The 18,418-nt window shown below is 55.0% G+C and overlaps 1 protein-coding gene across 5 annotated transcripts in view; it reads left to right on the top strand.

The window, feature by feature from the left end:
- PALD1 (phosphatase domain containing paladin 1) overlaps positions 1-18,418 on the top strand; it is a 141,964-nt gene that overhangs the window by 66,995 nt on the left and 56,551 nt on the right. Inside the window, exons 19-20 of one of the 5 annotated variants that reach the window (XM_081244961.1) lie at positions 13,693-13,848; positions 15,859-17,686. The exons of 3 other annotated variants lie outside the window; for them this stretch is intronic. In XM_081244961.1, the coding sequence (XP_081101087.1) occupies positions 13,693-13,848; positions 15,859-16,011 (309 nt within the window). In that variant the 3' untranslated portion in view covers positions 16,012-17,686. Of the gene's footprint in view, positions 1-9,578; positions 9,685-13,692; positions 13,849-15,858; positions 17,687-18,418 lie in introns of those variants that run through there. One more of the 5 variants, XM_081244963.1, reaches the window with a different exon arrangement.

Genomic DNA, 18,418 nt, shown 5'->3' with positions numbered 1-18,418 from the left:
CAATTTCTCCACATCCTCGCTAACACTGGTGATTCTCCTTTAAAAAATTTTTTTTTAAAAATTTTATTTATTTTTCTGGCCAGGCTGCGTGGCTTGTGGGATCTTAGGTCCCTGACCAGGGATTGAACCCACGCCCTCGGCAGTGAAAGTGCAGAGTCCTAACCACTGGACCGCCAGGGAAGTCCCTGGTGATTGTCCTTTTTGATTTTAGCCATCCATTATAGCTGTAGCCCAGATGATTCTGTGGCTTCTTAGCTGGTCACTGAGGACTTTTGTGGATGAAATGGGGCCTGGAGTCCTCGCTCCCTGCATGGGAGACTGTGCATCTCTCTGCCCCTCTAGGAGGTCGTGTCTGGGTGCTCTGGCAGAGAGTAGAGTGGATGGGGGTCCCTAAGGTCCCTGAGTGGGGGTCAAGCAGATCCAAGAGGGAGGGGAGAGTGTGCGGGGTGCTCTTGCTGTCAGAGTCAGCGGTGAAGAGGCAGGGAATCAGTTTGGGGATTCCCATCTTTTTTTTTTTTAATTAATTTATTTTTGGCTGCATTGGGTCTTCGTTGCTGCGCAGGTGCTTTCTCTAGTTGTGGCAAGTGGGGGCCACTCCTTGCTGCGGTGTGCGGGCTTCTCATTGCAGTGGCTTCTCTTGTTGCGGAGCACGGGCTCTAGGCACGCGGGCTTCAGTAGTTGTGGCATGCGGGCTTCAGTAGTTGTGGCTTGTGGGCTCTAGAGCTCAGGCTCAGTAGTTGTGGCGCATGGGCTTAGTTGCTCCGCGGCATGTGGGATCTTCCCAGACCAGGGCTCGAACCCATGTCCCCTGCATTGGCAGGAGGGTTCTTAACCACTCTGCCACCAGGGAGGTCCCGGGGATTGCCATCTTAACAATAGTCACTCTTCTGATCCATGAAAAAATGAGGTATCTTTCCATTTATATAAGTCTTCTTTAATTTCTTACATGATGTTTTGTAGTTTCCAGAGTGTAAGTTTTGTACTTCTTTTGTTAAATTTATTCCTAAGTATTTTATTATTTTTATGCTATTATAAATGGAACTGATTTCTTAGTTTTTATTTTTTTAGTTTGTTCATTGCTACTGTATAGAAATACAACTGGTATTTGTATATGGATTTTCTATCTTGCAACCTTGTAGAACTCGTTTATTAGTTCTAATACTTTTTTTTTTTAGTGAATTTCTTAGAATTTTCTATATACAAGATCATGTCATCTGCAAGTAGAGATATTTTATTTTTTTCTTTCCAATATTCATGCCTTTTATTTGATTTCCTTGTCTGATTGCCCTGGCAAAATCTTCCTGTACAACGTCGACTAGAAGTGGCAAGAGCAGACATCTTTGTCTTGTTCCTGATCTTAAGAGGAAGGCTTTCAGTCTCTCACCATTAAGTATGATATCAGCTGTGGGTTTGTCACAGATATCCTTTGAGGAAGTTCTCTTCCATTCTTGGTTTATTGTGTTTTTTAATGAAGAGATGTTAAATATTGTCAAATGCTTTTTCTCTATCCATTGAGATGATTCTATGGTTTTTGCCCTTTATTCTATTGGTATATTATATTGTTGGAATTAATTTTTGAATATTAAACCAAGCTTGCATCCCTGGGATAAATCCTACTTGGTCATGGTGTACGATCTTCTTTATATGTTGCTACGTTTGGTTTGTGGAGGATTTTTGCATCAAATTCATAAAAGCTATTGATCTGTAGAGTTCTTTTCTTATGATGTGTTTGGTTTGGCATCAGGGTAATATTGGCCTCATACAGTGTTACCCTGTCATGGGGAGACAGAAACCTAGGGAGGGAGAGAGGGTATCACAAGTGTGTTAGTCAGCTTGGGCTGGCATACCAGACTACCACAGACTGCATGGCTTAACCAACAGAAATTTATTTTCTCACAGTTCTGGAGGCTGGCAAGTCCAAGATCAAGGTTCTGGCTGATTGAGTTTCTAGTGAGGGCTCTCATCCTGGCTTATATACAGCCGCCTTCTCACTGTGTCCTCACATGGCCTCTGTGTGTGTGTGTGTGTGTTTTGTGTGTACGGAGAGAAGGGAAGGGAGGGAGGGGGCTCTCTGGTATTTCTTCTTATAAGGACACTAATCTCAGAGGTCGTCTTATCATAGACACCTTCCAGCCTGCAAGTGCTGTTAGAGAACAAAGAAAGAATCCAAAGACCTTATTCCTAGCCCAGGTTTCACAGACCAGTGTTAACAAAGGGAAGGATCTTTCAAGGGTTGCCAATATGTAGCCTTGTTAAATGTGTTCATTTTAAAGGAAGGAAGGAAGTAAAGAAGCAAAAATTAAAAAACCCAACTACCATCTAACATGGTTGGCATTTTAGAAAAGAAAGGATATTTTAGTACCAGAAAAGTAGGGTGGGTGTTCTCAGAATAGAGGACAGTCCTTGAAAAGATTTATATTTCTAAATTCCTGTGGAGTTGTGAGACTGGTCATAGACCTAGATTTGGGAATTGCGACGAGGCCACTGTTTACTTTAGTCAGAAAGGCAGAATGCCTCCTTCAGGGTCACCCTGCACTCGCCCCGGCCTGACTGGACACAGAGCCCCTGTCCTGCCTGAGGTCAGGGTGATCTGAGCTGTCCCAGCTGCCTCCAGATTTGAAGGGGCATCTGGCCAGCTAGGTGTGTGTGTGTGGACCCTGGAATGGACTTAATTATTACCGTCAATCCCCGTGTGGATGGGAAGGAAGCAGGTTAGATTGTCCTGGGTTGACTGGTGGAAGGAACGAGGATGTGGGCGCTGGAAGGCGCTGGGTTCCTACAGGGCCATCTTCATCCCCTCTGACTACCTTGTCCCCCCGCCTACAGGCTGGACTAATGCTGCTTCCTCGCAGGGCTGTGTGTGGGAAGGACACAGTAAATGCTCGAAAATGGAAGGTCCCAAGGATCATTGTAGGGCACAGTGTCCTGTGATGTTCTTCCTAGCTTCAAACCCCCTGAACAGACTCTCAGATTTTAGTGCCAAGGGGACTTAGAGAGCATGTGACCTCTCTGTTTACAGATGAGCAGGAGAGCGGACTGCCCAGGGCCCCACGTGAGTTGATGGCAGATCAGGGATGAGAGGCAAAGATCCTCACTCCCAGCCCCGAGCCCCTCCCCTGACCACGATGCCCTGGACCCCAGGTCTCAGTCCATGTTGCCCTGGTGGGCTGTGGTGGGCTTGCTGAGGCTCCAGAGGCAGCTGCTTCCTCTACCCTTTCCCTCTGATGGACCGACTCCTCTGTAAATTGTCAGCCATGTCTCACCCCTGGTACCTGGCTGTTTATTTAGACCCCTGCCCTCTGGTTTCAAGCTGGAAGCCCCCGGGTGCTCTCTGGTGGAGCCTGCAGTTGTCTGCTCAGAGCAGGCCAGGTGCTGCATGTGCAGGTGACTCTCGTTCGCCTGGTTGGGCACCCAGGACCTCTGAATGGAAATGGACCTGAGCCCAGGCTCAGGTTGGGGGTGTATCGCCTACATGGGCTCCATTTGCTTGGGAACATTCCAGGTCCTGTCCACATTCTGCCCATCAGAAGGTTTCCTCCCAGGATCCCACAGCCTTGGGATTCTGAGACTCTCAGCAGCACGTGCTCCTCAGTTTCCTGCCCTGCACCCCAGATCCCCCAAACAGTGCATTTCCCTTCCCTGGCCCTGCCAGGTCCATTAGTCAGCTTACACCTTAATCACAGGCAATTAAGAAAACGGCTCCTGGAACTCGGCGAGTGCACTTCTGCCAGCAGTAAAACTATTTCGGGCCCTTGGTGGAGAAGAGCGAGAGAATGTGGAGGTTGCTGCTCTGTCGTGGAGCAGAAAGGAGGGCTCAGAGTGTGTGTAAGTCTCCGTCTGCACGGCGAAGTCACACAACAGCGATGAGGACTGTTTGTAGCTTGTTTGTGGTTTTGGAAATGATATTAGACCATTACCCAGCCTCCCAGGGATGGTTTCAGTTTTGCCTTCTCTTTCTGGTCTTCGTGCATGTGGGCTCACTTCCTCTCACAACGGTGATCACAGTGTATACACAAGCTGTCCTGCTTATTCACCTGGATGACGTTCTTGCATTTAAACATGTAGCTCAGTCAGCACATGCTTACTGAGTGCCTGTCCTGTGTCTGGGGATGGAACAGTGAGTGAAGCTTCACTGAGCTTATATTCTAGTAGAATGAGGAGAGGCTCATTAATAAATAGTTTGAGCTCGTGGACACTTTAGCCTGTCTGTTGAAGAGCCTCTACATCATCCTATGTAATGTCGGCATAATACCTGGTTGAGTGGATGTACTCCAGCATCACCTGCTCTTCCTGTGGAGGTGGCCCATGAGATTACTTCCTGTTGTTCTCTGGGCAGGTGATGGTACCACGAGCCTCACAGCGCATGCTGCTCTTTCATCTGTGTGGCTTGTTTCTGTAGGCTGATTCTTAGAAGTAGGATTATTGACTGAGTTGAAAAATAGGAACTTATTTTTTCAAATTATTTTGGAAAATTTCAAACAGAACAATTCAGAGTAGGGAGAATAATTTCACAGACCCTTGTGTGCCCACCTCCCAGCTTCAGGAATCAGGGCCAGTCTTATTTCATCTGAAGCCCTACCAGTGCCGCCTACTACCCCAACTGGATTATTTTGAAACAAGTCCCAGACCTCATATTACTTCCTCGATAAGTATTTCAGCATATCCATCAAAGAAGGGATCTTTTAAAAAAAGACCATCATAGGGACTTCCCTGGTGGTCCAGGGGTTAGGACGCTGTGCTTCCACTGCAGGGGTCACGGGTTCGATCCCTGGTTGGGCAACTAAGATCTCGCAAGCTGCGGCGTGGCCAAAAAAAAGAAAGACCATCATAATGCCATTATCACACCTAAAACGACAGTGATTTCTCATCCTCCAGTACCTAGTCAGTGTTAGATTTTCTTACTGATCTCACGACGTATTTCTGCAGTTGGAGCAGGACCCAAACAAGATCCACAGGTGGCATTTGGCTCATGAAGCCCTTAAGTCTCAATGAGTCTAGAACATTTCTCCTCCTTTCCTCCCCTGAAGTGAATGTGATGAGGTAACCAGGTTATCTTCCCGGGCGTCCCACAGTCTGGATCTTGTTGATTGCACCTGTGGGTTTAATTGAGCCTGTGTTGCAGTTCCTGTGCTTCCTGTAAATGGGTAGAGCAGAGGCTTGATCAGATTTGGCTTGGTTTTGGGCCGGCACAGTCACAGGTGGTGCTGTGTGCTGCCACGGGGGCCTGGAAGCTGCTGTGGTCTCTACTGTGACCTGGCAGCTGCTGGTGCTCATCCCCTGGATTCCTTATTTCATTGGTTTGCAAAATGGTGATATACCGGCGCTCTCATTCCCTCTGCATTAATTAATTGCTGTACTTCCAGAAAGAGACTTCCCCGAGATGCAGTGAGGGCAGGAAGGCAGGGCCGGTGCTTGCTTTTCCCTTGGATTTACCCGTCCCCAGGGGAGGTTTGGAAGATGCTTCTCTAAAGCCGAGGGGAGGTACTCAGTAAGCCCTAATGTTCCTCCAGACTCGGATGGCACTGGAGTCTGTGATGAGGGTCTGGGGGTGACTGAGTGGGGGTGGGCCGGGAGAGGGCAGACGGAAGGGCTCATGAGGGGAGGCTGGGAGTTGCTGGAGGCCATTGCTAGAGGCGGGGGAGCCAAGGACACATGGGGCCTGGGTGGTGTCCACGCCAGGCTCAGAACCAGCCTGGGAGATGTCCACGCCAGGCTGACTGTACATTTTCACATCCACAGTCTGGCTTAGTCTTCCCTGTGTGCCTCTGCCTGACCAAGGCAGCTTGTAACATTACCTCCATTTGAGGAAGGGAGGCCCTGGGCTTGTCCGAGGACACACAGCTGGTAGATGACGGCAGGAGGAGAGCACGACTCCAGCCCCCGACTCCCAGATCAGGCCCTCTCCACTGTGCCACACTGCCCCCCAAGGAAGAGGGGGCAGTTTTACCTCCCTTGCCCATCTGCAGCCCCACTGGGGGAAAGCATAAGGCCTGGAAGCCATGGTCCTTGCCCTTGTATTCCCCACCTGAGTAAGGGGAGGAGCCCAGAGGACAAGACGACATCCCACACTCAGGTCATGGCTGTAGAAGGGCATGGGACCAAACCTGCACCCACATTTTCCGTGGAGACAGACCTTCCCCGGTGTAGCAGTCTGGACGCCTCTCTTTGCCGAGGCCTGTCTCAGGCTGCCTGGCCTCTGGGGGCTGCAGCCCGTGATGCCTTCTCCATTCCTATAGAGGCAATGAGTTTGGGTCAGGGCCTGATCACCCCGTGTGTGTGAGGGGGCCACAATGCTCAGGGCATTTAAAAAAATGCCTCAACAGGAAAAAAGAAAGAGAAAGTCCTTTGAACTAAGCCACTCCATGAGTTTGGAATAGAGGTGAGAAGGCTGGGCCCCCGACTAAGGAGAATCCAAGGGGCCCCCAGCCCACAGTGGTGACACCATCTGGTGAATGAGTTGTTTCCTGCTGGGCCTGGAAAGGGTAAATATTTGTGACAGAAACCAAGGTCAGGGCTCCTGAAGGAAGTCCTGTTAGAATCATTAATGCCAGGGGCACTTTTCCTTAGCCTTGGCTAGTGACATTAATTCTGTGTGTGTTCTGTGTTTGAGACAGTCTGATGTGTCTCCCGTCTGTCCCTTCAGAAGGAGTTTGAGGAAAATCTGAGGTGAAGGTAACCACACGGAGAGAAGTAAAACGTCCTTTGGTCTCAAATTGAGATTTATTTTATAGACTAGGATGCTTTAACTTTGAGCCGTGCCTTTTGAGTTTTCTAAGAACTTCCGTCTCTTTCCTCTGGTCCTCAGACCAGCTGGTGAGGAGGTGAGGGTGCATTTCATTAGACCCATTTTCCTGAGGAAGACACTGAGGCCTAATGAAGTTTTGTGACCAGCTGGAGGCAGGATTAGCACCAGTCTTCCAACTCCTTGGCCTGCATTCCTTTCCTTCACTGTGGTGGCCACGACCCAGGGGACAGTTCTCTTGTGGCAGAAAGAAAGGGCTGGCAAGGAAGCCACCAGCCCTTCCTGGTTGCACTGCCCTGGGTTGGTGCAGAGTTGCTAAGAGGTCAAAGAGACCCAGCTCAGCACCGCAAGGACAAAGATTATTTCTTTTTTTTAATAAATTTGTTTATTTATTTATTTTTGTCTGCGTTGGGTCTTCGTTGCTGCGCGGGCTTTCTCTAGTTGCGGTGAGGGGGGGCTGCTCTTTGTTGCAGTGTGCGGGCTTCTCACTGCGGTGGCTTCTCTTGTTGTGGAGCACGGGCTCTAGGTGCGCGGGCTTCAGTAGTTGTGGCACGCAGGCTCAGTAGTTGTGGCTCGCGGGCTCTAGAGCACAGGCTCAGTAGTTGTGGCGCACGGGCTTAGTTGCTCCGCGGCATGTGGGATCTTCCCAGTCCAGGGATTGAACTCGTGTCCCCTGCATTGGCAGGCGGATTCTTTTTTATTTTTAATTTTTTAATTTTTTTTATTTTTTTGTGGTACGCGGGCCTCTCACTGCTGTGGCCTCTCCCGTTGCGGAGCACAGGCTCCGGACGTGCAGGCTCAGCGGCCATGGCTCACGGGCCCAGACGCTCCGTGGCATGTGGGATCTTCCTGGACCGGGGCACGAACCCATGTCCCCTGCATCGGCAGGCGGATTCTCAACCACTGCGCCACCAGGGAAGCCCCGGCAGGCGGATTCTTAACCACTGCGCCACAGGGAAGTCCCGAAGATTATTTCTTAAGAGAAATGTAGAGAGAGGCAGCTCTGGCCCTGAGCCCCAAGTGAGGCTTCTCTCTGTCTCTCCAAGACTCCGGCTTGGCCAAAGTTGTTCCCTGGAGACCTCATTCTGGTAGGTAAAGTGTCTCAGGCCGTGCAATTAGAGCAACCCTGGAATGCTGTGAGCTGTCGCGTAAAATATGATGGAAGAAAGGGGTTGCTTCCCAAGGCTCTTTCAAACCAGGCCAAAATAGAGCCAGTGGACTGGTGAGCAGCTTTCATTCAGATGGAGTGTGTGGGTGTGGGTCTGTGTGTGTAAGTGTGAGTGTGAGAGTGTGTGAGTTGTGTGAGTAGGCTCATGTTCTCAGTAGCTGAGACCTCCTTTGCTTTCCCTTCCTTCCCATCATACGGCGGAGCTGGAACCGCTTCCACCCTCCAGGGGGACTATGCTGGTTTGTTCGACGGCATCCATCCAGTGAACACTGATGGGGTGCCAGGCGTGGTTTCTGAACATGCGCCATCAGGCTTGGGATTTTCAGTGGTTTGGGAGGGGTTCAGATCTCAACCCCACTGTCTCCCTGCCTCCCCCCCCCACCCCGCACCCTCTCCGTCTCCTGAGACCCTGCCTCTGTGCTTATCGCTGTCATTGTCAAGTTTGTGGTTGTCACTAAAGGTGCCTCTTTCAGCTGCTCATCTCTGTCCACGTGCAAGGGCTCATCCCTGAAACCCTGACTCAGACCCTGCCTGGCACAAGTAGGGCTTCACAGATGTCTGCCTGTGCGCGGATGGAAAGCGGACGGTTGAGTAAGTCATTGTGTGATTAAATAGGAAACCCGCCCCCACCATCTCTGTATCTTTTGGTTCTTTGTCCACAACATTGGTCTCCAGGAGAGGGCGCTCTTCTTCAGCAACCAAAAGAGCCCTGGGAGGGGGTTGGAAACCCTGGTTCTAGCCCAGGCTCTGCTAGTAACTTCCGGCACAACCTTGGGCAAATCACTTTGACCTACCTGGGCCTCTGCTTTTCCATCTGTCACCCGGGGTCACTACTGCTGCCCTGCCTGCCTTGAGGGGTGGTGGTGAGCACTTGCCTGGGTACTGGGTGAGGTGGGAGTGGGGTGTACGGTGGCTGGGACACCAGGCTGACTCCCTTGGTTATGTATAGGGACAGGGGGCTCCTGAGGCCAGGACCGTGTCTGGTTAGCACTGAATCCCAGAGCCTGGTCTAAGGGTGAACGGTGGTTGTTGGATGAACATCAGAGAAGCACATGGTGCCAGGTTTAGCCCCTTCATGCTTTGAAAGTGCTGATCAAAATATGACATCTTTGGAAAATCAGTTACCTGCCTCTGGGGCGAGGGCCCCTTTCTCCCTTCTGGGGACTAGGCGTGGAAAGCATCCTTGGGCGTGAGGCCCCTCAAGCCCATGCAGGCCTGAGGATGGAGTCTGCAGGGACTCATGCAAAGCTCCCAAGGAGAGGGATGGCGTTCAATTTTGAGAAGAAGGGTGGGGTCTGAGCTCTGGGACCCTGCCCCTTAGAAACTGACCATCTTTGAGGGCTGTCGGCCGCCCGCCCAGTCTGGACCCCACCTCAGCTGGAGGGCGGTGGTTGCCAGGCCATGCTTGTTCCTGGGGAGCGGGTGGGGAGAGGGCAGCAGGGAGGCTCCAGTAATGACCGCAGGTTCCCGCAGGGTCACTCTGGTGCCGCACTGGGAATAGACAGCAGGGGCGGGGTTGAGGGCGGTGGCAGGGAGGCCAGTCAGGCGCCCTCACTGAGATGAGGTGGCTTGACTGGGGTGTGAGAGGGGGCAGCTTCTGGGGGTGTGTTGACATAGAGTTGGCAGGATTCCCTGATTGGCTGGATGTGGGGCTGAGAAAGGGAGAAGTCGAGGAGGGATGTCGGTTTGGGCCTTAGCAGCAGGAGTTGCCTATGAGACGGCAAGCTTGTGGGCAGGGCAGGTTTGGGGAGCGGTCCCGAGGCCCGTGTGGAGTGTGTTGTGGGATTTGAGGAGCCCGAACCTTGTCCATGCGGAGCTCTTGAGCAGCAGTTGCACGTCTGAGTCCGGAGCCCCCGGCGCAGGTACACACGTGGGGGTCCCCAAGGAACCTGGAAGCTCGGTCCTAGGTGACACTGAGAGTATGACACTGAAAGGGTGACAGGACCCAGGGAGTGAGTGCCCGTTGACCAGCTGAGCACCCTCTGCACGCTGGGTCCTAGTCAGACACTCAGGGTGGTGGGAAGGAGGCGGAGATGGAAACCTGGCTATAATCTGGTGCCTGTCGCCCCGGCGTATCGCTGTCTTGAGGAGACCAGTCATGCCTTGGAGAAGCAATTAGAAGCCCTCACGATGGAATGTAATGCAGTAGTTAGTGAACTGGTACAGAGCAGAGGAGGCTGAGGAGGGCGCGGCAGGGCTGGATGGTTCAGAGCCTCGGGAGAGCAGTGGCTTGTCCAGGGCCTGGAGGGAAAGCTGAACGCGGCCAGCCCCGGCGGAGGGGAGGGCATTCCAGGCAGGAGGAAGAGAGAGGGTAAAGGTACAGAAGCAAGAGTGAGGCAGGGAGCACTTGAACTTGACTGTGGTGGAGAGGCCTAGGGTGTTAGGAGAGCTGGGGTTTTGGAGTTCATGTCCCAGCTTGGAACTCTGTGACCTTGCTGAGCCCCATCTGCACCATGAAATGTCCCTCTTGCTTCATGGGTTTGCTGGAGGACCTAGTAGAATCTCCTCATCAGATCTACGTGCGTTGTGCTCAGCCTGGCACCTGCATGCAGGGGGCCTGGGCACATCCGGGGAGGCTTTCCAGCCCTGCATCCATGGGCCTCTCCCACGTGGCCCAGCAAGGAGCAGTGCATCTCGGGGCCCGCGTTGATGCTGGGCAGACTGGAGGCTTGAGAGGCCTGACGAACCCAGGGCCCTAGCCACCTTCCCTGGGCCCCGTCTGTTTTAGTGCTTAGTCCCCAAAGGACGAGGAAGCCTTGTCCGCTCCACCACAGCTAATGACAGCCTGGCCTGCCCGGCCATCTAAAAACAACTCCACTATTTTTATCTACTGGAGATGGCTGGCCTGTCCTCCTCCCCAGACAGTGCCAACCTGGGGTGATTTTAAGGAAACCAGGGCTTTGCTAGGAAGATGGGTCATTGTCTCAAATCACAGACTGCGGTCAGGCAGGAAGCGCCCACGGGACCTTCTGGTGGGTGTCAGGCGTCACCTTGACCCAGTGGTCTGAATTTAGAGATAATTCCACCCTACCTTGCCAGTGGGGGCTCGGAAGGAATCACTTGACCTCTCCACCCAAGATGTTCCTCAGAATCCTTGCTGGAGTCTCGGGGGCAGCAGGCTTCTGTCCCCTCTGGAGCAGGGGCGCCAGGAGGATAGAGCTGCTGCGGCTCTGCCCCCGGGGCCGAGTCCCGAGCTGAGGCCTCTTCACACTCACAGGAAGTTACTTCTGAGCTCTTGAAAGTAGTTTAAAATGACTCTGCCTGGTGGCACTGGGGGTGAATTCCTTTCCTTCTTTCTAAGAAAATGTGTTTAACTAGGCTCCCAGCCTTTGGATGGAGACTGGGGAGCAGCGTAAGGGATCGGGTGGTAAATGCCCAGCTCCGCGCGGCATGAAATAGTCACCCTTAGAGACAGGCAGAGTCGTGCTGTATTGGCCGCAGTTTGTATTTAGGTAAAATCTTTTATTTTTTTGCTCCACTGCCTAATTTCTAAGCAAAACTGCTTTGCTTTGAGCACTTGGTTGGTTGATCCATCCTTAAAACAGTAGGCGTCCTGCCCCTACAGCCCCAGTCAACTTCCCGCACCAGTGGCCCTGGGGCCATTCCTACCCTCATATCCGCCAGAAGCCCTCACTGGCCCCTTTGTCTGTAGGGTCAGGGCTTGCCTGGCTCTGGGCCCCCTGCTGCTACAAGCCCCTCCCTCTCTGCCTCCCTTGAACCCACCTCACTCTTTGACCCTTTCCTCCCCCTCTCAGGGCACCTCAAATCCTCCTCCTCTTGGAGGCCCTCCCTCATCCACTACCTGCCTTGCCTCGATCCCGTGGTCCGGCTGCTCTGGGTGTTTGGAAGTTGTCCCCTGTCTCCCCCAGACCACGAGTGTCTCTGCGGGCAGGGCCTGTGTGTGCCCCACCTTTGTGCCATGGCTGTGGCCCCCATTCTGTGAATGGCTGGACCCGTGTGGCCCCCCAGGGTTTATAGGTGCTTCCTCATGCCATACTTTACTGAGCAATGTGACCTCCAGCAACGTGGGGCTGAGAGTTTAAATGGCAGAGCTGGGACCAGAACCCAGTCGTGTCTCCCAGGGAGTCAGGGCGCTGGCTGTGGTCCCCTTGTCCCAGCTGGGCCCTGTTTGCCGTCCCCAAGGTTCTAGAGCTCCTTCTGGATGGTGTGGCGGGCCAGCCGTCCACTCCCATGACCCTGGGGGCAAAGACGGCAGAGGCACCAGAGGCTGAGTCACCCGAGGCAGAAGTGGGGGGTGCGGGACTCCAGGCCCCACAAGCAAGCCCGCTCCAGCTCGCGGTTCTCAGGGCTGTGGGTCATGTCATGTCTGGGGCGGGGGCCCACCCAGGAGCCTTCCTGAAGCGGCCCGGAGGAGACTCGTGTAGGCTGATGTGTGCCTGCGTGGTAGGGCTTCCAGCTGTGGCCCAGTTGTTGGGAGACTGCCCTTCCTGGTTCCCAGAGGCCCGGGGGTTGGCTGTGCCCTCCCCTGGGTGTTCCCGGTGCCTGAAGGTACGGCCGCTATGCCACATCCTCTTCTTGGAGCAGAGAGAGCTGCCGTGGGACCTGGATGGAGGCCAGGGTGGGTGCGGGTGTGGGCGAGCAGGGGGAGGGTGCAAGTGCAAGGTGAGGTGTGGCGTTCAGTCCCCCGGGCTCCCCCCTAGGGTGACGGTCCATCTGTGGTGGGTTGGAGGAGCACACTCAGATATGGTGGCAGACACCCGGCAGGGGGAGAGCTGGCTCTGTGTGTCCTGGGCCTTGTCTCCCCGCCTTCCCACTGAGCCCGACACGGAGGAGGACCTGGAGGGGACCCCATGTAAGGCCTCTTCCTTCTGAGTGTTAGTCTCCCGCGAGTCTTCCGTTAACAGGTCACTCCTATTCTCAAAGCTTCAGTGGCTCCCTGGTGCTAAAGCCACAGAGCTCAACCCTGGCTCCCTAGAATGGCCCCGGGGACTTTTCACAGTCCCTGTGCCCAGCCCACCCCGCGGAGGTTCTCGTCTGATTGGTCCGGGGTGGGGCCCAGGCATCTGCACGCCAGGGTTGGGAAGCTGGCTTAGAGGGTAGACTTCTCAGCACCAGGGTGGCTTCTAGAGTTGGGGGCCAACCCAGTTCCCGTCTTGTCCCTTCGCACCGTTGTTCCAGCCAGGCCAGCCCCTTCCCAGTCCCCCTACCTGCTGGGCACCATCCTCACCTCTGGCCGCCCCGTCTGGTGCTCACTGTCTTCATCCGAGTCCACCCAGGCCCTCAAGGCCCAGCTGCATCCTGTGCTCTCTGGGAAGCTACCTTTAGTCACTTGGCTGTCCCTTCCCTCCCTGGCGTGGCCTCTTCTCCTAGAAGGTGCTCAGGATTGCCGTTCAGAAGACCGATGCCCCACCCTGCATCCCAGCCTGTCCCTCCCTGAGCTCTCGCCCCTGTTGCTGACCCTGCTTCTGTGGTCTTTCTGCGCTCTGTCCCCAGCCTTGGAGACTATGTGTGTTGTGTGAGAGTGTGTCTGTATGTGTGTGAGTATGTGGGTGTGTGTATGCGGTGCGTGTGTGTGTATGTGACTGTGTTGTGTGTGGGGTGTGTGTGACCGAGGGCATGTGGTGTGTGAGTGAGGTGTGTGTGAGTGTGTGTATATGTGTGTGAGTGTGTGTGGGGTGTGTATGATTGTGAGAGTCTGTGAGTGTGTGAGTCGGGTGTGTGTATGTGTGTAGAGCGTGTGTGGAGTGTGTGGTGTGTGGAGTGTCCCCGGCTGGGGATGAGCACCCACTCTGACTCCCGCCCCGTGCCGTCCGTCCTCTAGGCGAAAGCGGCCAAGTCAGAGCGGGAGGCCCGGAGGCTGCAGCTGCGAAGCCTGCAGTACCTGGAACGCTACGTCTGCCTGGTGCTCTTCAATGCGTACCTCCACCTGGAGAAGGCCGGCTCCTGGCAGAGGCCCTTCAGCGCCTGGATGCGGGAGGTGAGGGCGGGGGCGGGGGCCGGGACCGCCCTGTGCGTCTTCCCCGGGCCCAGGGACAGGCTCCCTGTTGAGTGGGCAGAGTTCTCATCTCACTGTACAGGACGCTTCCCTGTGGCTGAGATTGTGTCTCGTTCAGCTCTGGGTCCCCAGCACAGCCTCTGTGCTCAGCAGGCAGTGAGTGAGTGGATGGGTGAGGAGGGGGAGGGAGGAGACGAGGCGCCTGGGGACACAGCAGGGCGGGTGCTGGGCTGGGCTCCTGCTCCCTGCCTGTGTCCCCCAGGCCAGCGTCACCTGGGTGCTTCACGCCCACTGTTGTGTTCATCCCTCCCCTGTGCCCTTCTGACTTCCCGCCGTGGCTCGGCCCCTGCTGCCTTGCAACCGTGACCTCGGACAAGTTAGTTAGCCCCTCTGAGCTGCTGTCCTCGGCGTTACAACGTCAGCACCACCTCAGGAGGCTGTGGTGGGGATTCCATGAGATGCATACAGTGCCATCTGCCAGAGCTTGTGTGAGCGGGTCTGCCTTAAGTGGCGACTGTATGCTCCCATTCTACAGAGGAGGAGACTGAGCACAGAGAGGTTAAGTGCTGTGTTCACGGTTAGCGTTAGAGCAGGTTGTTTGGCTCCAAAGCCCACCATGTCTGGCCTGAGACGCTGCCCTCTCATGCCGCCTCCACCCTCCCTCTATGCGTGGCTCTTCCTGATTCTTCCCCCAGCTTGGCTGCTTTTAGAGGAAGAGCCGCTGCCTCGGCACCTCTAAGGCAGGAGAAAGGCCTCCTTCCCTCCTTGGCAGAGGGGCCTGTAATTACCCTTCCGCTGGGACACTGGCCCCTACTGACCTCACCAGACTGTCCTGGCCGTTCTAATCTGGACTCAGAGCTGAAATTAGCTCCCGTGGGGCAGGTGTGCAGGAGGATGGGAGGCTGTGATGGGTATAGGAAGGGGAGGGGGGCTTAGGTTGGTGTGCACGTGGGGTCAGAGCTGTGAGGGAACAGAGGCAGGGAGGCCACCACAGGGCCTGGTGGCAGGAGTGGTGGCTGCCGGGCGTTTCTGCTGAAGATGAGCCCTCCGGGTGGTCCTGATAGGGCGTGGGTCACACGAAGGCCACACTGGGGCTACCCTCTTGATCAGGCCTTGGGCTCAGCTTCCTCTTGGAGGTGGAGGTGAAGGTGGTGGGAGACATAGGACACTTCTGCTTGGGTTCTGCTCAGAGAGCTGAAATCAGGGGGACCAGGGGCTGCGGAGCTCACCGGCTGAACCTGGGTGGTGGGTGTTTGGGGACGTCAAGGAGGCCGAGAACTGCTGGTCCAGCCCCGAGCGTGGGTTCCAGCCTCGGGGGATGAACAGAGGGCAGGGGTGCGGGTTGCCCGGGGACCTCTGTTTGGAGTGGAGCTTGCATCCTCTCCATCCCCCGGGACGGTGGGGAGAGAAGGAGGCTGGTCGTTGAGTGATTTGAGTCTAGTGCCAGGGTCTGGGCCATAGGGCTGTGTGGAGAGTGTCCAGGGAGGCCCCAGTTAACCCGCCTGAGCTGAGGCCCTTGGTGGGCCTGCCTGCTCCACAGCTGGAACTCACAGCCAAAGGGCTCTTGCTGGCTGCTGCATCCACACTGCCTTCCCCAGCGCTCCCTGAGGGCCCAGCTGTAATACCGGGAGCAGCTGGGCCCCTGCTCCTGAGGTCCCCATGGGAGTGTCGGGGCTACACAGGCATGGGACGTGCTTGGCCTCCCACGCTGCTCTCCGCTTGCTCACTCCCTGCCGGGCGCTTTCTGTGCAGTGTCGCCCTCCACACTGTGCAGTCCCATTATAAGGAAACGGAAGCGCAGAGCAGTTAATAGTAATCAAGATGCAAACTTGTGCAGGTCACTGAGCTGGGGGGAGGCAGCGCTGGGCCCCAGACTCGCCTGTATCTGCGGAGCCCAGTGAGGGGAGGACGGTGTGACAGAGGGGGACGGGGGACCTGAATGATTACCCCCCTTCCCTGGAGCTCTGCCCCCATCTCTGCTGTCCTCCCCAGGTGGCAGCAAAGGCCGGCATCTACGAGATCCTCAACCAGCTGGGCTTCCCCGAGCTTGAGAGCATGGAGGACCAGCCCTTCTCGAGGCTGCGCTGCCGGTGGCAGGAGCAGAGCCACAGCCCCGAGCCCTCCGCTGCAGGGGACTTCCTGTAGGAATGGGACTTCCTGTAGGACGCACTCCCCCTGCCCCTGCTACCGTCGCCTCCCGCGGGGCCACCTCCTACCCTCGCAGGCTGGGGGTGCCGGTGCTCTTCACTGACAGTGGCCCTGAGAAACGATTCTTCAGCTTAGCAGAGTGACTGGCATGGGTGGGGACCCCTTTTCTGAAAGAGTTTTTATAGGATAGTTGGTGCACGGTGATACCTTGTGAATGGCAGGCGCGGGGAGGGCCTGCAGGAAGGCCGGTGTGGCGTGACGTCTCCAAGGAGCTCACTCCCCAAGTTGTCAAGCGAAGCCCCTCGCCGCTTCGCCCTCCCCTCTCCCCCGAGCGGCTCTGATGGCCCCTGGTGCGGAGCGGCCCTGGCCAGTGTTGGTTTCCCTCTTTCCCTCTCTCGTGGTTCTCCCATGCAGCTTCTCCCGTGCAGCTTCTCCCCGTTTTGCTGCCTGAGCACTGCCCTGGGGGCCCCGGGCTCCCTGGGGAGTGGATTGTGTGCTGGCTGATTTGTTACCTTAAAGGCAGCTTTACCCAGTTTTCTTGCCTTTCCTGCCTCGTCTCAACCTGGAGACTTGAAGAAGGACAACCACGTGCCCGGTGGGTCCCATAGGGGCCTCTGCCTCTCCTTCCTTTGCCCTCTCCCCTCCTCTGGGCTGGCAGGACTTTGGAGGTTTCCAGGGAGCTGAAAATGAAATGGAGTCCCTCTCGGGGAAAGAAAGAGCTTCCAGAAGGTGCATGCAGCCCTGTGGAAAAGACCAGCTCCATTTCTCTGGAACCATGGGCGGGAGGTCTAGGGAAGCACTGCCTCCCTGCCCCGCCATCCAGAGTGGCCTGTGCCCCGACCTGCTGTGGCAGGAGCCCCGGAGACTGCCGGGTGACCCTGAGTGAGCAGTGGGACGTGTGAGAGTGGGCCAAGGATGGCGTGAGGGGGCACTTGGATTCCAGGCCATTCTTGCTGAGCATCCTTGAGCTGCGTTCCAGTGGGGGCAAAGGGTCAAGTGCTGCTGAGTTAGCAGCTGCTGGGACCAGCTCTGTGCAGACAGTGGGAGGGTTGCTCGGAGAGGCAGGCGGTGTTGAGCTGAGTCTGCGGCTCTCCCTCTTAGGGCTGGTGTCCGCCGAAGCACAGGGGCTGAATGGTGTGGACGCTGTCCTTCTGGCCTGGCTTGTTGGGGCCAGGGAGGTCTCTCTTGGTTGGACACCGGCACTTGTGCAGAGAAACGGGTGATGTGTCACCGGTCATGGTGTTTTGAAAAGGGGGAAGAGGCCAAAGTTGTTCACATCTACCTAGTGTTGGAAAATTTATGACCATTTTGGCTGAATTCTTTTGCAAATCTACTGTATGTCTGTTCACTACCTTTTCAGATTTGTTGTTGTTTTTGGTTTTATTTTTGCATGTAGTAAAAAGTGTTAATTTTGTTGCAGACAAGGTCTAGATGAGGGGTCAGAGATCAGGGCTGCACTGGGAGGGATCCTTTGCATTCTCACGGTTGGCCCTGACTTTCAGCTGTGCTGGGACTACTGGCTGGTCACATCACCTCTCTGCCTCAGTTTCCCTATCTGTAAAATGGGAGAATAATACTTGCCTACCTACCTCACAGGGGTGTTGTGAGGATTCATTTGTGATTTTTTTTTTTTGTACAGAGCTTTTGAGCATTAAAAGTGGTTAAATGTGAAGTGCGCTTGGCTGCCTATGTCTTTAGTGTGGGTCAGGTGTTACAGAACTGATGCAAGCTGGGGTCCCTGCTACTTCAGAGTAAGGATGGGAGGGCAGGGAGAGCCAAGAGCACCTGCCTGTAGTTCATCTGATTCTCAGAGAAGGTGGATTTTCCTGGATGTCTCTCTCCTTCCTTCACATCCCCAATCATGTTTGACCATCTCACTCTGGATGCCCACGGCTGACGTGCTGAGCCCCTTCTTGAAGAAGGCAACATAACCGGCTAATTCACGCTAAAGTGTGAGGGACTGTTATATCCAGGGAAATGGAACAAAATGGAATTTCAAGGGCTATGAAGGAGGGTGGTCCTCAACCTCTATTTCCTTTTCTTATCTCTGCAGGCTCTCCTTGGTCCCTTCAGGCCCCTGAAGGCTTGAGCACACTTGTGTTGAGAAATTGGTGTGGAAAGCGGCAGTGGGGAGAGTGAGGCAGAGAGAGTGCTGACCTGAGGCTTCTCTCTAAGCTCTTCCAGGACTAGGGGAATCAGACCCTCTGGGTTGTAGTTCCAAGGTCAGCTGGGGGTGGTGAGAATGGAATCCAGAGCTCCGACTGCATAGGGTTGGTGATCTCCCCAGCCTTGGAGGGGGGAGGCCTCCTGGGGTTATTTCCCAGCACAGCAGAGTCCAGGCATGCTCTGTGTGGCTTCTGAATGTGAGCGCAGTGGTGTGTACGCCAGTGTGCATGTGTGTCCG

Source organism: Mesoplodon bidens (genome assembly GCF_964165515.1).
Source record: "Mesoplodon bidens genome assembly, chromosome: 1".
Classification (NCBI taxonomy): Eukaryota; Metazoa; Chordata; class Mammalia; order Artiodactyla; family Ziphiidae; genus Mesoplodon; species Mesoplodon bidens.
The sequence above is the reverse complement of the archived record's forward strand: the minus strand, read 5'-3'. Positions and strand labels throughout refer to the sequence as shown.